This window comes from Cryptomeria japonica, chromosome 9 (assembly GCF_030272615.1).
Source record: "Cryptomeria japonica chromosome 9, Sugi_1.0, whole genome shotgun sequence".
Lineage (NCBI taxonomy): Eukaryota > Viridiplantae > Streptophyta > Pinopsida > Cupressales > Cupressaceae > Cryptomeria > Cryptomeria japonica.
This window is the reverse complement of record NC_081413.1, coordinates 418,859,217-418,882,636: the sequence shown is the minus strand read 5'-3', so window position 1 is coordinate 418,882,636 and position 23,420 is coordinate 418,859,217. Positions and strand designations below refer to the sequence as shown.

General features: G+C 36.9%; 1 protein-coding gene across 1 annotated transcript; it reads left to right on the top strand.

The window, feature by feature from the left end:
* Window positions 1-978: 978 nt before the first annotated feature.
* LOC131858422 (uncharacterized mitochondrial protein AtMg00860-like) lies at window positions 979-1,410 on the top strand. Its single transcript, XM_059211655.1, has one exon. It carries the CDS (start codon window positions 979-981, stop codon window positions 1,408-1,410), a length of 432 nt encoding a protein of 143 aa, XP_059067638.1.
* The last annotated feature ends 22,010 nt before the right edge of the window (window positions 1,411-23,420 follow it).

Sequence of the window (23,420 nt, the reverse complement as noted above, 5' to 3'; positions counted from 1 at the left end):
ACATAATAGGACATATCATGTCATCATGGCATAATATGTCCTATCATAACATGATATGACATAATAAAGTCAAACTATGACCTCTCAAATGTGTTGAATAAAGAAAATAAACTATATGCCATTGAGCATAGATAATGTTAACTAACATATGCGTAATCATGTCTATTAATGATTATGAAAGAGACACTAGTGTATGATTTATCATTAAGTTTCTGTCTCAATCTCAATAGTTTTTTTCCTTTTTTTCTTTCACTTTATAATGATTATCAACGTGTTTGACCAAGTGCTCTTCCTCTATTTTAAAAGTCCTAACATTGTAACTTCATGCACCCTAATGATGTGAACTCAACATTAACACATATATTCTTACACATGGAAGTGGTGGGCTACCAAGGTCAAGGTCATCCATAGCTCTAAATGTAAACCTCAAGGGTCCTCATTCATGATGACCCTACTTAGATATTCCATTTGGTAAATCAAAGGCTTCATAGTTTATACACGAATATTAGAGGGATTTAATTCTCTCATCTTGTATAATATATTTAATTTCTTAATGAGACCTTCAAAACATGAATATTATGCATTCATTACAAGCAACTTAATAAGGTGACGGTGAAGAACTGATATCCCTTACCTTAGATAGATGATTTGTTTGACCAGATTAAGGATGCCAAGGTCTTCTCTAAGATTAACCTTAATTCCGAGTATCACCAGTTGAGGATTCGGGAGGCAGACAATCTTCGCCCAACTTTTTGCACTAGATATGGTCACTATGAGTTCACAGTGGTACCTTTTGGTCTCAGGAATGCACCTTCAATTTTCATGAGCTTGATGAATGGTGTATTCAGGTTGTATTTGGATAGATTTGTATTGGTATTTCTGGATGATATTTTAATTTATTCAAGATCAGTTGAGGAGCATGAGGATCATGTGAGGCAAATTTTGCAGTGTCTTAGGGAGAATCAGCTATATGCCAATATGGTCAAGTGTGAGTTCTTCCAGTCAGAGGTGAGATATCTTGGGCATGTGATTTCTGAAGAGTGTATCGCAATTGATCGCTCGAAGATTCAAGCAATTATCGATTGGCCAACACCCACTAATGTGGGAGAGGTGCATAATTTCATGGGTTTAGTAGGATATTATCACAGATATGTTCAGGATTTCTCCAGAATAGCTCATCCTATCACTTCTCTTCAGAGAAAAGGGAAGAGGTTTGTTTGGATAGAGCAGTGTGAGAGAGAATTTCGGATCCTTAAGGAGCGTTTGACCAATGCACCTATTTTAGCAGTGCCAGATCCTTTGGAGAATTTTGTGGTGTGTACAGATTCTTTGGAGGGTCTAGGAGCAGCGTTGATGCAGGATGGTCGTGTGATTGCATATGAGTCACGGAAACTTAAGAACCATGAGTAGAATTATCCCACCCATGATCTTGAGTTAGCGGCGGTGGTTCATGCTTTGGTTAGATGGAGGCACTTCCTTCTTGGACATAGATTCGAGTTGCACAGTGATCATCACAGTTTATAGTATATCTTCATGTAGCCAAATTTGAATGCCAGGCAGAGGCATTGGATGGAGTTCTTATGTGAGTATGACTTTGAGGTGAGATATATTCAGGGTAAGGAGAATGTGGTAGTAGATGCATTGAGTTTCATGAGGCATGAGATTTCATCAATGTCTCTTAGTGTGGATTTGTGGAGTTGTATTCTTACCGCCCTTCCTTCAGATGTATGGTATCATAAGATTATTGCACAGGTTGCCGCATGTAGAGCTCTTGAGGGAAGATATGTGAGTTACTCAATGGAATCAAATGGACTTCTTAAGCATTTGGGACTTCTTTATGTTCCACCATCAGACAGTCTTTGAGATTTGATCATGTCGGAGGCACATCATGCACCTTACTCGGCAAATCTAGGTGTTAAGAAGATGCATGTAGACTTGAGACATATATATCATTGGTATGGTATGAGGAGAGATATTGCAGATTTTGTGGCATGTTGCCTAGAGTGTCAGTGAGTGAAGGCAGAGCATCAACATCCTGCAGGATTATTACAGTCACATTTGGTTCCATAATGGAAATGGGATATTATATCTATGAATTTTATAGTTGGATTGCCCATGTCTTCACGACATCATGATGCTATTATGGTCACTGCAAACAGATTGACCAAAGTAGCACACTTTTCTCCAATCAGGTCTTCGTATACATTAGCGACAGTAGCTCAGTTGTTATTGGAGGGAGTTGTGAGGTTTCATGGTATTCCTTGGTGGATCATATCAGATCGTAATCCAATGTTCGCATCAGCTTTCTGGACAACTCTTCAGCATGATTTGGGCATGCAGTTGAACTTTAATTCAACTTATCACCCCGAGACAAATGGATAGACTGAGAGGGTGAACAAGGTTTTGGAGGACATGTTGAGGATGTACGTGATGGATCAATAGTCTTGTTGGGAGGATTATCTCTATTTGGTCAAGTTTGCGTACAACAGTGGTGACCACAACTCTATTAGTATGTCTTCTTATCAGGCGTTATATGGTAGACCATGTCGCGCGCCCCCGAGTTGGGACCATTTAGAGGATAGAATGTGTATTGGATCAAAGATGTTGTAGGATATGGAGGAGTAGGTGGCTCACATTAGAGAGTATTTGATGGAAATTCAGGATAGATAGAAGAAATATGTGAATGCTCATTGAGCAGACATGCAGTTTTTTTTTGGTGACAGGGCATTTCTGAGAGTTCGCTCGCGAAAGAGTCTGATCTGTTATGGAAAAGGCTCTAAGTCGGCACCTCAATTTGTTGGACCTTTCAATATTTTGGAGCGAATTGGTCTTGTGTCTTATCGCCTTGCCTTTCCACCTAGCTTGTCTCGCATCCATGATGTCTTTCATGTTTCAGTTTTGAGGTTATATCATCCTAATATTTCACATGTGTTGGATTGGAATGCTTTACAGGTTGAGGATAGAAAACTTTCTATGGAACCCGCATGCATTCTTCAACACAGAGAGATGTCCCTCAGAGGTCGGAGCGTAGAGTAGGTAAGGGTCCAGTGGGATCTGATTGATGATTCTTCAACAACTTGGAAGGATGCAGCATGGATGAGAGAGTTATACCCCTATTTGTTCTTAGGCTTCCAGGAGTAAGCCTAGGAAAAGGGGGGGAGGATGTAGTGTCCACCCTTGATTTGACCTATTTTGACTAGAGTTGACTTTTATATTATGCTTGATAGACTTATCTAGACTATATTTGATGATTTGGATGATGATTACTCATGTGCTTTAGTTACTTATTAGTGATGTTAGACACTATTGGACATATGCTATTTTGATGATCTATATGGATGTTGGTACTATCATGATTGACCATGTGATTTGATGATATATGTACTCGATGGATTTTATATGCTCACTATGGGATGGATTATTGATAGATTTGATTTATCATGGTTTCAATGATGATTGCGATTATGCTAACCCTACTTCATGATTACATTTGATGAGATGTTTGTGAGATGTGTTTGACTATTTTTTGATTGTCTTCATGGTAGAGACGATTCCACATCACTCATTTCGAGAAGGATGTGTCATCGCGATTCTCTATCACTTGCTTGTCCTATATATGTATATGTCTATGTTGTATTGTCATTTTGTGGTTGCAGGATTTTGCAGGTACCAGACATCGACTCCACTTGGCTTCACAGGTCTGAGCGTGTCTTGAGTTCCAATGGCTTATGTGGTTCAGAGATGACATGAGTTCACCTCACATACTCTAGGTCTAAGTTGTTCACCGTGAGTAGTCAACATTTTGGCATAATTCACCATGTCAGTTAGTAAACGTGGTCTTCTTTGTATTGTGAGTTCGGTTTATGTCGGTTGATTTACTTGATTATGTTAGAGTAATTATGTAGCTCTTGATGTGTGGTTTTGTATTTAGTAATGTTCATTTTAATGTATTTAATTTATTAGTTTTGAATGTTTAATTATTTGACATTTATATTTATTTGATAATTAGCATTTATCGATTTTATGATTATCTAATATTTGGTAAGCCTTATTATTGTTGTTTAATATTTATTTTATATTTGTGATTTAATCTTTAATGGTATTTGATCATTTAATTATTTATTTGGTTTTCTATGGTTTATTATTTATTTGATATCTTATATTTATTTGGTTTTTCAATTTATTTTATTACCTTTTGGTTTATTTAATTTTAATGCCCATTTGGATTATTTATTTATATCTTATGTTTATTTAATAGTTTGAATTTTATTTCCTAAGTGGGGTGTATGAAGACAGAAAATTAAAATAATAATAAAACATTCCCACTTAGCTAGATAAGTACATTTTATATTTACTATACCTACCCTTTACTCTCATTGGTTAAATTCAAAATGGGATAATAAATTATAATATATGGTGGGTTGGTAAAATATATTAAAAAATAGAATATTTTGATTAGCCGAGATTGAGGCTAGGGTTTTTGGTTATTGTTGCTTTTTTATTTTCATTCCCGCGATGGTTTTCGGGTTGGCTATTCTCTGGAAATTTTTCCAGCAAGCATCCTTCCTTGGTTTTCGATTTCATTTACTCTTGGTTTTGGCTAGAGCTTGGTTGGATTTTGGTTTGGATTTGTGTGAGCTTTTCTTTAGCTTCATTCCATTACTTCGGGTTGCAAGTTGGAGTTCTTTTACTTTTGCATTTTGATTTTAATGGTTTCCCTATGTATGCATTGTGTCTGCAAGTGTTTTGGGCTTGGGTTGAAGTATTATATTGTCCTATAGTTTAAATATTGTTGAAGATTAATATTTGGGGAAGAAACTTTATGTTATAAGAGTTTTCATATAGTTGCTAGAGAAGTATATTTGGTTTTCCTGTGCATGCCATCTCTCGGCTCTGTGAAATTCTTGTGAAAATATTTGGTTGATAAATCTTTTCTTGTATGGGAGTTGAATGGATATTTTTTTCCCTTTGTGAGTCTTTCAGTTTTTGAGGTTTGGATTTGGTTTCATTGGTTTTTCTATGAGTTTGAACTGGTTCTGTATGCATTTTGTCATGAAGAAATTTTGGTTGGATCTTGATTTATAGTTTGAATTTATTTACCTTGTTTATACCTATGTATTCCTTGTTTCTGGGCGTCTCTATTCATGTGCTTTTTTATGCTCTTTGTTTAAATTTGGAATTTATTTTTCTATCGTAAGTTTTCTGAGTTTTGCGTGTGAAATATATAAATGCGTTGTTTCAATGAATGCATTGTTTAAATGCGTAAACATGTTATTCTGTATTATGTTTGCATTGTTCTGCACAACATAAGCATTGTCTTAGAATGTGTAAGTGCGAATCTGGGAATGCATGCATTGTCCTAGAAGATGTATGCACGATTCTAGAAATGTTTGCACTGTCATATGGGATGAAAGCGTTGTTCTATCTGACAAAAGTGTTGTTCTGTGGGATAAAACCGCTAAGCTATCTGTGTTCAGTGTTTTCTCAGTTTTGGTCATTTTTGAGGTATTGTCCTGAGTTGATTTTTGTACCAGAGCCTTTATTTGAGGTTTGCTAATATTTTCCAGTTTTGATGTATTTTGATGGTTTTAGTATATTTACTTCTTTATGCCATTATGGATATTTTACTCTCTTCCATGTTGATAAACCATGCATGTTTGAGATGATTATTATATTGTTTTGGACCAGCAAGTGAGTTGGCCTTGTTGTAATGTTATCTTTTATTTGATGGCCTGATATGCCTTTGTTTATTGCTGGCCAAGAGGCTCATTTTTCTATATTGAGGTTGTTGTAGCCTTGCATATGTTGTGAGAGTATGTGTGGAGGTTATTGGATGCATTGAGTGTTATTTTCATATGTTTATTTTGGTTAGAGCCTCTTGTGATTTATTGTTGGGCCATATTAGGGGTAGTGAGCTTCCTTGTGATGACCGGGGTCACGACAGATAGGCTTGCACGAGGTTCCTTGTAAGGATGCATGAAGTGTAGACCACCAGAGCAAATTAGAGTTTACCATGATTTGAAAATAAGTGATAACCTAATAATTGATTGGTTGGGTAGCTAGATTAATTAATAAGATGATAAATTGATTTGAGCCTCATGACTTAGTCCTAGGGAGGATGTTTTAGGATAAGCATGAGAGGGTCGTTAAGATGGTAAGCTAATCTCCCTTAGTCTCTCATAGGTTGAGATGGCTCCACATGTCGGTCAGGATAGTGCCTTATGTTATTATGTTATGCGGATGGCGTGTGATGACACTCCACTCCTACATGTGTTCCCCTTTATGATTTTTGATTATGCTTATTGGATGCATTTATGCCTTGATGAGTTTATGCCTCTGGGAGTTCAATCTTGTTGTATTGTGTGAGTTCTTTCTTGAGTCCTTGTGTGGTTAGTCTTTTTGGTTAGAGTGCCAACTTAGGTTTAGAGTGTGCGTTGGGACCTTGTATCATCTCCTAACACAGGGGGTAGTTCCTTTGGTTCCACATGGTCATGTGGTTGGTGCTTTTTAGCCATTGGGTTGTTCTCTTGGATTCTTTTTGAGTGGATGTGGATTCTTCTTCATGATGGACTATGAATGTACCTTGTAGCAGATTTATGTAATGAATAAGATTGAATGCATGTAATATAATATTCTTGTGTATAGTAGATGGATTCTTGTAGTAGAAGGAGTTATGCTCATGATGTATTTAATGTACTTGTATTTGTAAGATGAATTGTAGTTGGAATAAAAATGGATTCGCATTATGGTTTAGTTGTATTATTTCATGGAATGTTTAGAGGCAAGTTAAAATGTAAAATAATCTTGAAAGAGGAATATTCATAGATTAATAAATGAATATGTTAGAAGGTGTTAATGAGATCTAGTGAAGATGAACGATTCATATAGATGCATTGGTAGAGAGGAAATTATGCATATCATGAGGAATAAGTAATGTTGTAGGCTGCATATCTCATGGTTAGAGAATTAAAATATGATGCATTAAAGTAAGATGAAATATATCTATCATGCATAGTATGTTATTGTAGTAATGAATTAAGTAATGATGTTGAAGTACCCTAGGGAAAGGTTAATGATGTTATATTATTTTTGTTTGCGTTATTTGATGAAATGAGTAATGATGTGTGTTCATATTGGTTAATTGGTTAAGCAGTTTAAATAGATGGAGACGTTATGTGTTGCATTAGTTGTTATTAGATACTAGTTAAGAAAAAAAATCCTCCATTTGCATGTTATTGTTTAGTTTATTTAAGGAATTTTTTGGGGATTACAACCTTGTATTAGTGCTCATGTTCAGACATTCGGTACTCTGGTTTTGATTGATCCTACTGTGCATTTTAGCATTTGGCATGGGGTAGCCCACATTTTTTATCCCTGCTATTTATTTTCTTGATATAGTTCCCTTAGATGTTTAGCTTATAGTTTCCTTTGCGTTTTTCTTAGACAAGATATTTGTTAGGGGTAGAGATCATCATTGTGCTAGTCACATGGGTACTCATAGGAACCCTCCTCTTGAGGTTTCTGAATAATCACACCATGAGGAGTAGGAGTAGGAGTAGCCTAGAGATGATGTGATTCCACAATTGGTGAACGTGCTTCAGAAGATTCTTGGTTGCCTAGGACCAAGGCGGGAGGAGAACTAGTGGGAGGGATCTCATAATTGAAAGCATTAGGAGAGAGAGGGTTCACGCTCTCCTAGGAGGAGAATCAAGGTAGATCAGGAGGCAGTTGTAGCTAGTCACATCAAATATCTTAATAGGACTCATCCTCCTACTTTTGATGGCTTAGGAAGTAGCATGGAGGCAGAGACGTGGTTATTGGACTTAGGTAGGTTTTTTTCTATGCATCAGTGTAATAGTAAGACCAAGGAAAGATGTACAATTTTGCATCTTCGCGATTTTATGGTGGCACATGGAGGAACATAAGTTGTATCTGGGTGAACTCACAATAATGGTTCCCACTTTTTTGCCACTTTTGACACTGAGATGTACATTTTTAAAATAATCTTCAACTTCCAAGAACTATAACTTTTAAACTATTAAAAATTTGAAGATGATGTAAATTAGTGATTTCTAGCATTTTGTTTGTAGATTCTATATACATTTTTTTCAAATTTTTTTGAATGATTTTTTAAAAAATTTTCCATCTCCCTCGAAAAGTAGTTTTTTACAACAAACTACATTTTTTAAGAGTGATGTGCCTCCCAAAATGCATAACTTTTTTTCTATAAATGATAAAAACTCAATTCTTTCGAATTTTGGTTTGTAACATCAATATCCAGGGCTTGCATTTGGTTTTATAGTGATATGTTTAATATTTTTCATTTTATAAAGTTTTGAAGTCTGACTAGTCATAATTCAAACATAGGTTTACGTTTGAACACATAACTTGTTCTATATAATTCGAAATTCAATTTTTATTTTTTTTGTTAGAAAGAAGACATCAATACCAGGGGCATAGATATTTTTCAAAATTTTTTTGAATTAGTTTCTTATTTTTCCCAATGCGTTGAACAGAGAAGTTCATGTTCGGTGAAAAACCAATTTTCCATAAAATTAAAAAAACAAGAACATAATAAATTCAAAATATAACAAAATTATACTCGTTGGAAAGCTTGCTTCGAGTACTACCATCTAATATTTTTGGGTTATCAAGATTATTTCATTCATGCATTGAACCAGAGCTCCGAAGTCATTAATTCTTCAGAACTCTAAAATTTTTTGGGAGAAACTCTTAGTTTGCGGGTTCGAACGAACACGAGTTTGAGCGAATTGGGTTCGCTCGAACCCAAAAGGGTTCAAGCGAACCCCCATTCGCTCGAACCAATGAGCTTGATTTTGGCACGCACATTTTTGTAACTGTCATGTTCGAGTGAACCCAACAATTTTTAACTGTCAGCTTTCGTTCGAACTCTGGCGACGCATTTTTTGTTTTTTTTTTTCATTTGTGGAAACTTATAAATGTCCGTAATTTTTTTTCATTTTTTATCACCCAAATGATTAAAATAATTCGCATTTTTGGATGAGAGAAGACATTTGAAAATTATTTTGAAGGCAATAATTTGAAGGTTTTTTGTAAAAGCATGGGGAACAAGAAGAGAAGGCAAAATAAGACTTCAAGGAATTATTCTCCCGAAACGGAAGAAAGATATCGAGAACAAAGAAGACAAAGATATCATGATGCAAGTATGTATTTTTAATTTTATTTCTATTTAATTTAATATATATTACATATCAATTAATTAGAATTCAATATTTTTTATCTAATATTTTTAATAGGATTAAAAATAATTTTGTTTTAATTGGAAAGCATAATTAATTTGAGATAATACATGTGTATTTGCAAATTTCAAATTCCATCAACTTGCTTGTTGTGTAATTGCATTTTTCTCCTATATAATTAAGTTCATTTATAATAGATAAGACCTATTAAGTCATAAAATTAATAAGACCTATTATGTCATAATTTCTAGGTTCTAAATTATATATATTGAATATTTAATCTACATGTACAAGTAATTTCATGTGATAGGTCCTTTAATATCACATAATATATCTGTCTTAAGGGTAGTTAAGTATATTAATTGTGAAATGTTTTTTCAAATGTGGTCATATTGATTTTAATAATAAGGCCTATTAGGACTATTACATTGATTATAGGTCTTAAATGTGACATAAATTTATAACCTATTAAACATGTTGAATAATTTAGGTGAACTATTTATATTCAACTTCACGTACATGCAAAAACATTTCAGATTAGGAGGTCTATTATGCAATAATAGGTCTTAAATATACACATATGTGACAAATTATAGTCCATAACAAATTAATATGAGGTCACCTAAGTTATTGTATGCGTGCATCAAAATATTTGTACTTTTAATTTTCAAAATTGGAATTTCTAATTTATCAAAATTTTATTTTATGTGTTAAATTAGTGCTCAAAATTAGAGATTGAACTTTAATCCTAACCTGAGAACAAATAGAACTTTAAACCTAAACAGGTAATTTAATTAGAGTTATAACAATAAGGTCCTGAAAGTAATTAAATTTAATAAACCAAATTGAATGGGCTAATTTTAACATGTAAAGCTTTAAGCCAAATTCACCCCTATTCTTAATCCTAATTGAATAATCTCTGATTAATTGAAGAACCTTACACAAACTCTTAAATTATGTGCAGAACGGGCAAACGAACCTGTTGAAGAACACAATATAGTTGATGAACATAGGGAGGAGATTGTCCAAGTTGAACCAATGGAGACCTTTGAAGGAGAGGGGTTAGGCTCCTTACCTCCTACCACTGATATGGATGAGCATATTGTGGATCTAGCTAAACAGGTGAAGAGAAATATTTCTTATAAAAATTTAGATCATTTACTTGAAATGGATGTGGATGGGTTGAAACCTCTTAATGAAGAACCTAGACATACTAAAAGGAGGTCAATGAATAAAAGTGGAAAAGAAATAATGTCGCATTTCAACAATCTTGATACTACACTAGAAAAAGCTCAATTGTTATGAATTGTACTTACTCATAAAGACTTAATAGATCCAATGAAATTGTTGGGTATAGATACAACAAGTCAAAAGAGGAAATCTTCTCAGCTACAAAAATCTATTGTTGATAATGTTAAGAAAGGTTTGGTGAACATTGGTAAAAAATCTCGAAAACTAGATAAGACCGTTTCAAGAAGAGTACAACATTGCTTTAAGAAGTTTTTTGAATATTTGAAAGATAGAGGCATAACAATAGTTAAACATTTTGTTTGGTCTGATGGATGTGCGGCACAATTTAAATCTTTGAGGCCATTTTATGCACTATGTAGATATCATCAAAATGACAAAATACCACATGTTTGGAGTTTTTTTGAGAGTGGTCATGGAAAGGGTGAACATGATGGTGCAGGAGCTTGTATCAAAGGTGCTCTAAGAAAGCATCAAATAAAGTACGTAGGAGAACGTATAGAAAATGCACATGATGTTTTTGAATGGTGTAAGAAACACTTTGAGCAACCTAATTATCCTGGGGAATCATCATCGAGAACATATAAGCCCATTCCATATAGAGTGTTTTGGGAGATAACCGGTACGTGTTCTCTTTTAGTATTTTATTTAATTTTTTTTAATTTAACGACTTGATCTACATGTACATTCTTGTAGACATGTATATTTTGCAGATGTGGATAGAAAATCAATGCATGGATGCAAGAGTGTGGAGAGGACAAGATCTTTGCATTGTGTCATGAGTATAGATAATCGCCCATGGACATTATACACTAGGGATTATTCATGTTTTTGTTCTAAATGCATTTTCGAAAACTATGTTGATTGCAAGAACCAAGAGCTTGGATATGTTAGTGAATGGAAAATGGTGCCACTAGATGTTTCTGACACATACGAGGATTCAAATGAGGATGAAAACTTTGAAGACATTCCTTTGATTTCTGGTGATTACGATCATATTTCAGGATTGATTAAAAAAGGTACATACATGACGTACACATGTAAACATTTCCTTAAAAATGACATATAACTTAGAATTTATTTAACTTGTGTCAAATTGCAGGAGATATTTTTGCAGTCATAGCAGAAGATGGAAATATAGAAGGTGTTAGTTATTATTTATTGCGTTGCATAGAAGAGAGAAAGAAGTTATCAAAATCTGAGATGAGTGATGGAATGTCATTTCCCACAGGTTTGAGTTCTGATTTGAATATGTACATGTACAAATCGCTTATGTGAATTTTTTTAATTTCTCACATTTCTTATATACATGTACATGCAGGATTAGTTGTAGTGCAAGGGACATATTTCAAACAAGTTAAAATTGTTCAACATGGGATTCATTTCACTGGATACCAAATTGACAACAAGGTATATCAGTATAGTCACTTGGTCATTGTTGTTGGCCTAATTCTTCAAACAGTTCCATGTCGAGGGCGGTCTCAAAAGTAGAGACTAGATAGTGAAGATCATGACAAAATATTAAGTGTTATTGAAGAGCATTGTGAACCACTTGATGTGGTATGAACTATATATACATTTAGTAATCCACATGAATTGAATTTTAATGTAAGTTCAAGATAAATTTTAGATCTCAAGTAACTTGTTTTGAAACTAAAGGATAAATATTTTTTAAGTTTATTTATACATTATATCAAATTAGGATGTATTTAAATGTGCATGTTTAATTGTATGTAATTGTATTTGTATTTAATTAAAAAATGCATATTTAAATTAGAATGTAATATGTACATTTGTAAAATTGATATTTAATATGGAATTAGGACATGTACATGTTGTGAACTATTTAACTACAATATACATACCTAGAAGCTCACATACCTACAATATACATACCTATGTAATATACATGTACTGGATGTGAACTATTCAATACATGACCTATTAAGTTTAGTTTGTTCATTTCATACATACTCTTTCATACCATAACTAACCTGTACACTAACAGCATCTAAATAATCTCTCCTACGCACATGCTTAGAGCTCAAGGAAGGAGTGACATGAGCTAACTGTCAATTTAAGGATTAGTCCACAATCAATTTAAATGATCTACAAATTAAAACTTAGAACTCTAGATTATTTATTAAACATGAGATCTATATATATAGATTTATCAGGTACAAATTTGCAATGTATGTATACATATCTTCTAGAATTTTAAACGCACATGTACATGTACATACCTATGTATCACCTGGAGTAGGCTGTATAGTCTGATCCTGTCCCATGATCATATCAACAACATCACTCGTGCCTGCATATCTCTCTCTAGTTGTACGTATCACTGAGTAGTGCAAGGGGCTAACTAGATGAGTGGGCATAGTGGATGAAGTGTCTGACTGTAGTAGCATGTCCGTAAATCTAGTATGGCTCAAATCTCTCAGTCGATCCTCAAATGAGTCCAAACCCTCATCTGTGATATGTACCTGATCAGCTCGTATCTCCTCCTCAAATGAATCCAACTGGCCCTCATCTGTGATATGGAGCTGATAAGCTCGTAGCTCCTCCTCTGCAGCAACAGAGTGATCTGTAGGTGGGTCAGTGCCTGGAGCATGTGTAGAGTGATGAGAATGCTATGACTACCTTGGGGTATGTGTCGATGCCACTGTAGCCTGACCATCTCTGAGAATCTCCTCTCTAACATCACCCAATGGTATCCCAAGTCAAGATGAAATAAAACTATAAGCATGTAGTAGGTCCTTGGCTAAATACTGCGACATCTGTACATGTCTACTACCTCCGACTATAGCTGCTACCTCATCTAGGGAGGGGATGCTAGCAGAAATATATTGATCATCTGAATTTGAAGCCCCCCTATGACAAGAAGATGCATGATCTATGTATGATCGCGAACGTGGTCGACTCATCATATATCTGCCCACCCTGTCAGAAGATATGGTGGCTACTGCTGATGCAATCTATCCAATCCTATCAATTGCTTCTCTCTGAGAAGCAATCACAACATGATCCGCTATGTGTGCCATGGCTAGGACTACTGTAGGAAATCTCTGGCCAACAAGGTCCCTGTGTCTAGGCGGAGCTCTATCACACCTACGATATGCATCTCTATCAGCAATCCTGCCCCTCCCCTGTCCATAATATCCCAGAATATCAAGGTAGTTTGGTTTCATCTGACAATGAACCTCAACAAATACCTGTTGTGCAAAGTATAATGGAATCTGGTTGTTATTAGGATAATGACCATGGGCTGCTAAGAATCATGGGTAAATCAGTGATGAAACCTGTGGGTCGATAGATCTGGTAACCTAATATCCCCTCACCTTACTCTTCTCCTAATATTGTGGGAAGCATCTCTCCTTGATGGTCTCCTTCGAGACCACCCCCACCACATCAACAAAATAATGAGGACCCCTCACCTCACTCCTCAACTGTCTATATATATCCTCTATAACCTTAGGTGAGAATGAGGTATGAGATACTAAGCGGTCCCTCAATGTTCACAAACTGTCAAAAATGGACGTGCATGTACTCTTGTACATGCCATCAGTACGAGGGTCATCTAGTATGGCCCTCAACCTATGCAACTCCCGATCACTGTAATGAAAAATAGTAGCAATGTTAGGCAAGGGGGGATCCTACTGTGGAGGATCCTATTGTGGTGGCTCCTGATGTGGAGCCTGCACAGGTGGATCCTGATGTGGAGCCTGCGCAGGTGGATCCTGATCAGGAGCCTGCGAAGGTGGATCCTGATCAGGAGCCTACGAAGGTATATCCTGGGATGCCATCTATCTAGGTACATGTCATAAAGTTAAAATAAATATGTAAGCAGAGAGAGAGAGAGATTATATACATATAAATCTTCATGAGAGAGAGCTCGATCGTTTTCATTTTCAAAAAATACATGTAAAAATTTCAAATATTTCAGTGAGAGAGAGAGAGAACATATATTTCAAATCTAGAGATAACATATATTTCAGAGAGATAGAGAGATCTAACACGTGTACATATTTAAATCTTTGACATACATAAAAAATTCAAGAATAGAGAGATCTAACACGTCATATGTTAGGACACTATATTATCCTAAGGGGAATGTCATATGTACAGTAGGATGTTATAAGGGGTCATATGTCACCTACTAAGGGGTCACGCATGTGTCAATGCATGCGTGACCCCTTAGGACCACATACGACCCCTTAAGACACTATGTGATGAGCTAAGGGGTATGTCATTCACACTAGGATTTTATAAGGGGTCATATGTGGTTCTAACCACATATGACCCCTTAGGACACTATATGATCTTAAGGGGAATGTCATATGTATAGTAGGATGTTATAAGGGGTCATATGTGACCTACTAAGGGGTCACATATGTGTCAATGCATGCATGACCCCTTAGGACCACATACAACCCCTTAAGACACTATGTGATGAACTAAGGGGTATGTTGTTCACACTAGGATTCTATAAGGGGTCATATGTGGTTCTAACCACATATGACCCCTTAGGACACTATATGATCCTAAGGGGAATGTCATATGTACAGTAGGATGTTATAAGGGGTCATATGTGACCTACAAAGGGGTTACGCATGTGTTAATGCATGTTGACCCCTTAGGACCACATACGACCCCTTAAGATAATATGTGATGGACTAAGGGGTATGTCGTTCACACTAGGATTTTATAAGGGGTCATATGTGGTTAGAACCACATATGACCCCTTAGGACACTATATGATCCTAAGGGGAATGTCATATGTACAACTTAGGATGTTATAAGGGGTCATATGTGACCTACTAAGGGGTCACGCATGTGTTAATGCATGTGTGACCCCTTAGGACAACATACGACCCCTTAAGACACTATGTGATGGACTAAGGGGTATGTCATTCACACTAGGATTTATAAGGGGTCATATGTGGTTCTAACCACATATGACCCCTTAGGACACTATATGATCCTAAGGGGAATGTCATATGTATAGTAGGATGTTATAAGGGGTCATATGTGACCTAATAAGGGGTCACACATGTGTTAATGCATGTGTGACCCCTTAGGACAACATACGACCCCTTAAGACACTATGTGATGGACTAAGGGGTATGTCGTTCACACAAGGATTCTATAAGGGGTCATATGCAGTTCTAAGGGGTCATGCATATGTTATAACACATGCATGACCCATCAGGACCACATATGACCCCTTATGACACTATGTGATCCTAAGGGGAATGTCATATGTACAGTAGGATGTTATAAGGGGTCATATGTGACCTACTAAGGGGTCATGCATGTGTTAATGCATGCGTGAGCCCTTAGGACACATAGGAAATGTCATATGTACAGTAGGATGTTATAAGGGGTCATATGTGACCTACTAAGGGGTCACACATGTGTCAATGCATGCGTGACCCCTTAGGACCACATACAACCCCTTAAGACACTATGTGATGAACTAAGGGGTATGTCGTTCACACTAGGATTTTATAAGGGGTCATATGTGGTTCTAACCACATATGACCCCTTAGGACACTATATGATCCTAAGGGGAATGTCATATGTACAGTAGGATGTTATAAGGGGTCATATGTGACCTACTAAGGGGTCACACATGTGTTAATGCATGCGTGACCCCTTAGGACAACATACGACCCCTTAAGACACTCTGTGATGGACTAAGGGGTATGTCATTCACACTAGGATTTTATAAGGGGTCATATGCGGTTCTAAGGGGTCATGCATATGTTATAACACATGCATGACCCCTCAGGACCACATATGACCCCTTATGACACTATGTGATCCTAAGGGGAATGTCATATGTATAGTAGGATGCTATAAGGGGTCCTATGTGACCTACTAAGGGGTCATGCATGTGTTAATACATGTGTGACCCCTTAGGACCACATACGACCCCTTACGATGCTATGTGATGGACTAAGGGGTATGTCGTTCATGTTGGGAAAAATGGTGTCTCAACCTTGCATTTATGCGAGGTTACTATTTATAGTAAGTTTTCATTTGAGCACGAAATGGTGCGAAACTCTCCCTAAAGCTTTTGGTTGGTTAGATAAGCATTCCGGTAAAGTTGCGTCGCAAGGTCACAGCTAGTTTTGAAGATATTAATGTTTTCGTCTTGGAGGGGTGCAATAAAATATTTAAACTTAATTTTGGGGACTTTAGAGGCTCCGAAATGCCCTGAAAAGTGGCCATAACCAGTGAAGCGGGTTACAAGGTGATAGAGCACTTCGCGAGCTTTCCGGCGCTTCAAACGGTTCGTCAATCGGACACCCGGTTCTCAAGTTATGGCCTCCGGAAGTTTGTACTCCTGAAATAGGAAAAATAATTTGTATCGGATACATAAATGAGCTGTAAAGGGGAGCGACACATGTTGATGTGTGCTTTAACATGTCATAGGGCATCTAGAAGGGAGATAAGGTCGGCTACACCTTATTGGGTGGTTTTAGCCCATGGTTTTGTAATACTGTTTGACGGTTTCTTGTATTGTATCTCCTATTTATGAGGTGTGTGAGATAGAGGTTGTGTGTAAGAGTCTTATGGCTATTGAGTTGCCTCTGAATCTCTGATTAGTGGTACTCCTGTGAAGAGCTTGCTCTGCAAGTATGTTGTAATCTGTTTTTGATTGCTGAATAAAATATTGAGCTGCTTTTGGAGGGTGGGGTTTTTCTCCCGAAAGGGTTTTCCCCACGTAAATCATTGTGTTGTGGTATGATTGCTATTATATCTATTTCTATTTTCTGTAACTGTTGTAACGATCTGAAAAAGTTTTGCATTACCCTCCTCTCAAGGTTAGTGTAGGAAGTTGTTTCTGCTACTTAACTTCCTTACAGTTCACACTAGGATTTTATAAAGGGTCATATGCGGTTGTAATGGGTCACGCATGTGTTAAGACACTATTTGATGGACTAAGGGGTATGTCGTTCACACTACAATTTTATAAGGGGTCATATGCGGTTCTAAGGGGTCATGCATGTGTTATAACACGTGTGACCCCTTAGAACCACGTATGACCCCTTAGGACACTAGATGTGATCCTAAAGGGAATGTCATACATGTACATTACTATGTTATATGTGATCCTCTATGACCTCCTAAGGGAACGTATAGTGTCATATGTGGTCTTAAGGGGTCATGTTGTGCGTGTAATAGGATGTGAAAATGGGTCACATTGTAGAGGAAATTTATTTTGTCTAATTTGTTTAAATTTGTTATCTAAATTTTCTAATGTTTATTTAAATTAATTTTTCTAACGTTTTTCTTTTTTGGCTAATGTTTTTCTAAGTTCTGATTTACTACAGGTTAGTTTTCTATGTATTTCATAACAATTTTTTAAAATGTTGAAAAAAATATACATCTATACAATTATGTAATTTTAAAAACAAATTGACACATTTCAATCAAAACATTAAATTATCAAACATTTTTCTAAAATAATGAAAAACAATAAATTATCAAACATTTTTCTAAAATAATGAAAAATAATAAATTATCAAACATTTTTCTAAAATGTTGAAAAACAATAACTATATACAATTATTTAATTAAAAAAAAAAATTAACAAACAAATTATTTACAAATTTAATAAAAAAAGACATTATTAAACCAAACAAAGGGTTATTTTGTGCACCTGATATAACAAAGGTCAAAAATTGAAATAGGAAAGATGCTAACTGCTGCAGACAAATCTCGGTGACGTGATGCTGACGACTGGTTCGATCCAACCCCCACTAGACAGAAAAAGTCAAATTTGATAATGACCTTTTAACTATCATTTTTGATATTTATAAATTTTAAAAAAAAACCCTAACCGCAACGGGTTCGAGCGAACCCAAAACTCACCCGATGTTCGAGCGAACCCAAGTCAAAAGTTTGGTTCACTCGGACTCCCAGGGGAAGTCCGAGTGAACATTTCCATTTCGCTCGAACACGGGCAAATCCGAAATTCCCACTTTCACCAAATTCCTTCGTTGGCAAAAGTGGGAACCAACTTTGTGAATTCACCCATCTGGATATAGCAACGATATCTTGGGAGTTATTCTTGGAGCAGTTTCATGCTAGATTTCTTTCAAATCATTGGAGGCAGAGGAAGGCTAATGAGTTCCATGATTTGAGATAGTAGAGGATGAGTGTGGAGTAGTATGAGCACATATTCTTTGAGCTTAGACAGTATGTTGGGTATGCAGATGATGAGACGATGCTAATTTAACACTTTGTGAGAGATCTTAGTGATCCTATTAGTGGAGAGGTTCAAATGCATGGACCTAAGACCTTGGAGGCAGTTGTGGATAAGGCGAGGATAGCAAAGGATAATATTTCTTTATCATCAAGAGGAGCGACTGGAGGGTAGACAATTAGTCCACCTATTACAGGATCTATAGTGAGAGGACCAGAGCAGCAGTCTTTAGGATATGCTAGGAGCCATCCTTCTTCTTTTTGTGGTTATCAGTGGTTTAAGAAGAGGTTTTCTCAGGGGCAAAGCTTTGCATGAGGTGCCAGATTTTAGGTTGATAGGAGTCACATTTGTCAGCGTAATAGTAGACCTACTCCTTCTTCGTTGGCATAGAGTTCTCAGCCAACTTCTAGGAGAGGCAGTGCTCAATAGTCGAGTACAACACTAGGTAGCAAAGTGTTTGTCAAGAGAGATTGCTTTGCATGTGGACAGCCAAGTCACATTTCCATTCATTATCCTCGGCATACTTCTTAGATATGAGGGAAGTAGAAGACAACTACTTCTGAGCCTACAGTTGGAGATGCAGCCAGGTATCATTGCATTTTGTAGCGGTTGATAATCGTCAGGCTGAGCATCAGGTCACCATTGTAGAGACATCAGGTGTGATAGGTGGTATCTCTTGTTTAATATTATTTGATTATGGAGCATCAACCTCTTTTATTTCTCCTTTTCTAGTAGAGAGATGTGGGCTTGCTATGGCAAAGCAAGATGATAGGTGCCATGTAGAGTTAGCTACAGGGTCCAAAGTGGTAGTGGATTCCCTTGTGCTCAGTTGTCCATTAGTTTTAGGAGATTGCCATACTTATGTGGATCTTCGTGTTATGTCTATGGGATCTTATGATGTGGTTCTTGGTATGGATTGTCTTGGATCTCACCAAGCGCAGATAGATTGTAGAGGGAAGAGAGTGCAGTGGATGGATGATAGTGGGAAGAGTGTGGAGATTATAGGTACTTAGAGACCTATCTCTCTTCACATGATTTCTACTATCTAGATGAAAAGGTGTGCACGGAAAGGTTACAAGTTGTTTGTGGTTAGAGTTAAGGATGTGGATGTGGGAGTTAGCTTGGAGGATTTATTGCAAAAACATCCCATTCTTCAGGAGTTTGTAGATGTTTTTCCTTGTGAGGTTCTAGGTATGCCCCCTCGGCGAGATAGATTTTAGGATTGATTTGGTGCCAGGAGCTGAGCCTATTTCCAATGCTCCTTATTGGATGACCACATAGGAGTTGAATGAGTTGAGGGTTTAGTTGGAGGAGTTGTTGGTGAAGGAGTTTATTCATCCTAGTGTGTCCCCTTGGGGTGCACCTGTGTTATTTATGAAGAAGAAGGACATATCTCTTCGATTATGGATTGATTACAGGCAGCTTAAGAAGGTGACGGTGAAGAATTGATATCCCTTGCCTTAGATAAATGATTTGTTTGACCAGATTAAGGATGCCAAGGTTTTCTCTAAGATTGACCTTAAGTCAGGGTATCACCAGTTGAGGATTCAGGAGGCGAACACTCATCACACAACTTTTCGCACTAGATATGGTCACTGTGAATTCACAGTGGTACCTTTTGGTCTCACAAATGCACCTTCAGTTTTCATGAGCTTGATGAATGGTGTATTTAGGTTGTATTTCGACAGATTTGTATTGGTATTTCTGGATGATATTTTGATTCATTCGAGATCAATTGAGGAGCATGAGGATCATGTGAGGCAGGTTTTACAGTGTCTTAGGGAGAATCAGTTATACGCCAATATGGAAAATTATGGGTTCTTCCAGTCAGAGGTGATATATCTTGGGCATGTGATTTTGGAGAGGGTACTGCAGTTGATCCCTAGAAGATTCAAGCGATTGTCAATTGGCCAACACCCACTAATGTGGGAGAGGTGCGTATTTTCATGGGTTTAGCTGGATATTATCATAGATATGTTTAGGATTTCTCCAAGATAGCTCATCCTATCACTTCTCTTCAGAGAAAAGGGAAGAAGTGTGTTTGGACAGAGCAGTGTGAGATAGCATTTCGGACCCTTAAGGAGTGTTTGACCAGTGCACCTATTTTAGCAGTATCAGATCCTTTGAGGAATTTTGTGGTGTGTACATATACTTCTTTGGAGGGTCTAGGAGTAGTGTTGATGCAGGATGGTCATGTGATTCAATATGTGTCACAGAAAGTTCAAAATCATGAGAAAAATTATCCCACCCATGATCTTGAGTTAGCGACAGTGGTTCATGCTTTGGTTAGATGGAGGCACTTCCTTCTTGGACATAGATTCGAGTTGCATAGTGATCATCATAGTTTGCAATATATCTTCATGCAGCCAAATCTAAATGCTAGGCAGAGGCATTGGATGAAGTTCTTATGTGAGGACGACTTTGAGGTGAGATATATTCAAGGTAAGGAGAATGTGGTAGCAAATGCATTGAGCTGTAGGAGGCATTAGATTTTAACAATGTTTGTTAGTGTGGATTTGAGGAGTTGTATTATTAGTTCCCTTCCTTCAGATGTATGGTATCAAGAGATTATTGCAAAGGTTTCTATGGGTAGAGGTCTTGAGGGCAGACATGCGGGTTACTCAGTGGAATCCAATGGACTTCTTAGGCATTTGGGACGTATTTATGTTCCACCATCAGATGGTCTTTGAGATTTGATCATGTCGAAGGCACATCGTGCACTTTACTCGGCATATCTCGGTATCAAGAAGATGTATGCAGACTTGAGAGAGATATATCACTGTTCTGGTATGAGGAGAGATATTGCAGATTTTATGACATGTTGCCTAGAGTGTCAGTGAGTGAAGGCAGAGCATCAACATCCTGTAGGATTATTATAGTCACTTTTGGTTCTAGGATGGAAATGGGATATTAAATATATGGATTGACCATGTCTTCACGCTAACATGATTCTATTATGGTCACTACAGATAGATTTGCCAAAGTAGCGCACTTTTCTCCAATCAGGTCTTCGTATACAGTAGCGACAATAGCTCAAGATTTCTTGGAGGGAGTTGTGAGGTTGCATGGTATTACTCAGCAGATCATATCAGATCATGATCTAGTGTTCACATCATCTTTCTGGATTTCTCTTTAGCATGATTTGGTCATGCAATTAAACTTTAGTTTAGCTTATCACCCCAAGACAGATGGATAGACTGAGAGGGTGAACCAGGTTTTGGAGGACATGTTGAGGATGTACATGATGGATCAGCAGTATCGTTGGGAGGATTATCTCTATTTGGTTGAGTTTGCATACAATAATGGTTCCCACAACTCTATGGGTATGTCTCCTTATCAGGCATTATATGGTAGACCATGTCATACATGCTTGAGTTAGGACTGTTTAGAGGATAGAGTGCGTATTGGATAAGAGATGTTGCAGGATATGGAAGAGTAGGTGGCTTGCATCAGAGAGCATTTTATGGCCGCTTAGGATAGACATAAGAAATATGCATATGCTCATTGAGTGGACAAGCATTTTTCTATTGGTGACAGGTTATTTCTAAGAGTTCACCCGTGAAAGATTTAGATCCGTTATGGAAAAGGCTCTAGGTTGGCACCTCAATTTGTTGGACCTTTCAAGATTTTGGAGCGGATTGGTCCTATGGCTTATCACCTTGCCTTGCTACCTAGCTTGTCTCGCATCCATGATGTCTTTCATTTTTTAGTTTTGAGGTTATATCATCCTGATATTTTGCATGTGTTGGATTGGAATGATTTACAGGTCGAGGACGGGTAGCTTTCTATGGAATCCATGTGCATTCTTCAGCATAGTGAGATGTCCCTCAGGGGTCAGAGCGTAGAGCAGGTAAGGGTTTAGTGGGATTCGATTGATGAGAATTAGGTACTTGGGAGGATGCAAAGCGGATGAGAGAGCTATAGGCCTATTTATTCTCAGGCTTCCAGGAGTAAGCCTAGGCAAAGGGGGGAGGATGTAGTGTCCACCCTTGATTTGACCTATTTTGACTAGAGTTGACTTTTATATTATGCTTAATAGACTTATCTAGACTATATTTGATGATTTGGATGATGATTACTCATTTACTTCAGTTACTTATTATTGATGTTAGACACTATTAGACATATTCTATTTTGATGATCTATATGGATGTTGGTACTATCATGATTGATAATGTGATTTGATGATATATATACTCGATGGATTTTATATGCTCACTATGTGATGGATTATCGATAGATTTGATTTATCATGGTTTCAATTATGATTGTGATTACATTACCCTACTTCATGATTACATTTGATGAGATGTTTATGAGATGTGTTTGACTAATTTTTTACTGTCTTCATGATAGAGATGATTCCACATCACTCATTTTGAGTGGGATGTGTCATTGTGATTCTCTATCACTTTCTTGTCCTATATATGTATATGTATATGTTGTATTATCATTTTGTGGTTGCAGGATTTTGTAGGTACCAGACATCGACTCCACCTAGCTTCACAGGTCTAAGTTTGTCTTTAGTTCCAATGGCTTATTTGGTTTAGAGATGACATGAGTTCCCCTCACATACTCTAGGTCTAAGTTGTTCACCATCAGTAGTCAACGTCTTGGCATAATTCGCCATGTCAGTTAGTAAGCCTAGTCTTCTTTGTATTGTGAGTTCGGTTTATGTCGGTTGATTTACTTGTTTATGTTAGAGTAATTATGTGGCTCTTGATATGTGGTAA

What these genes read in the sequence shown, in the direction of transcription:
- LOC131858422 (XM_059211655.1), top strand. Translation starts at nt 979, where the DNA reads ATGGTCAAGTGTGAGTTCTTCCAGTCAGAGGTGAGATATCTTGGGCAT.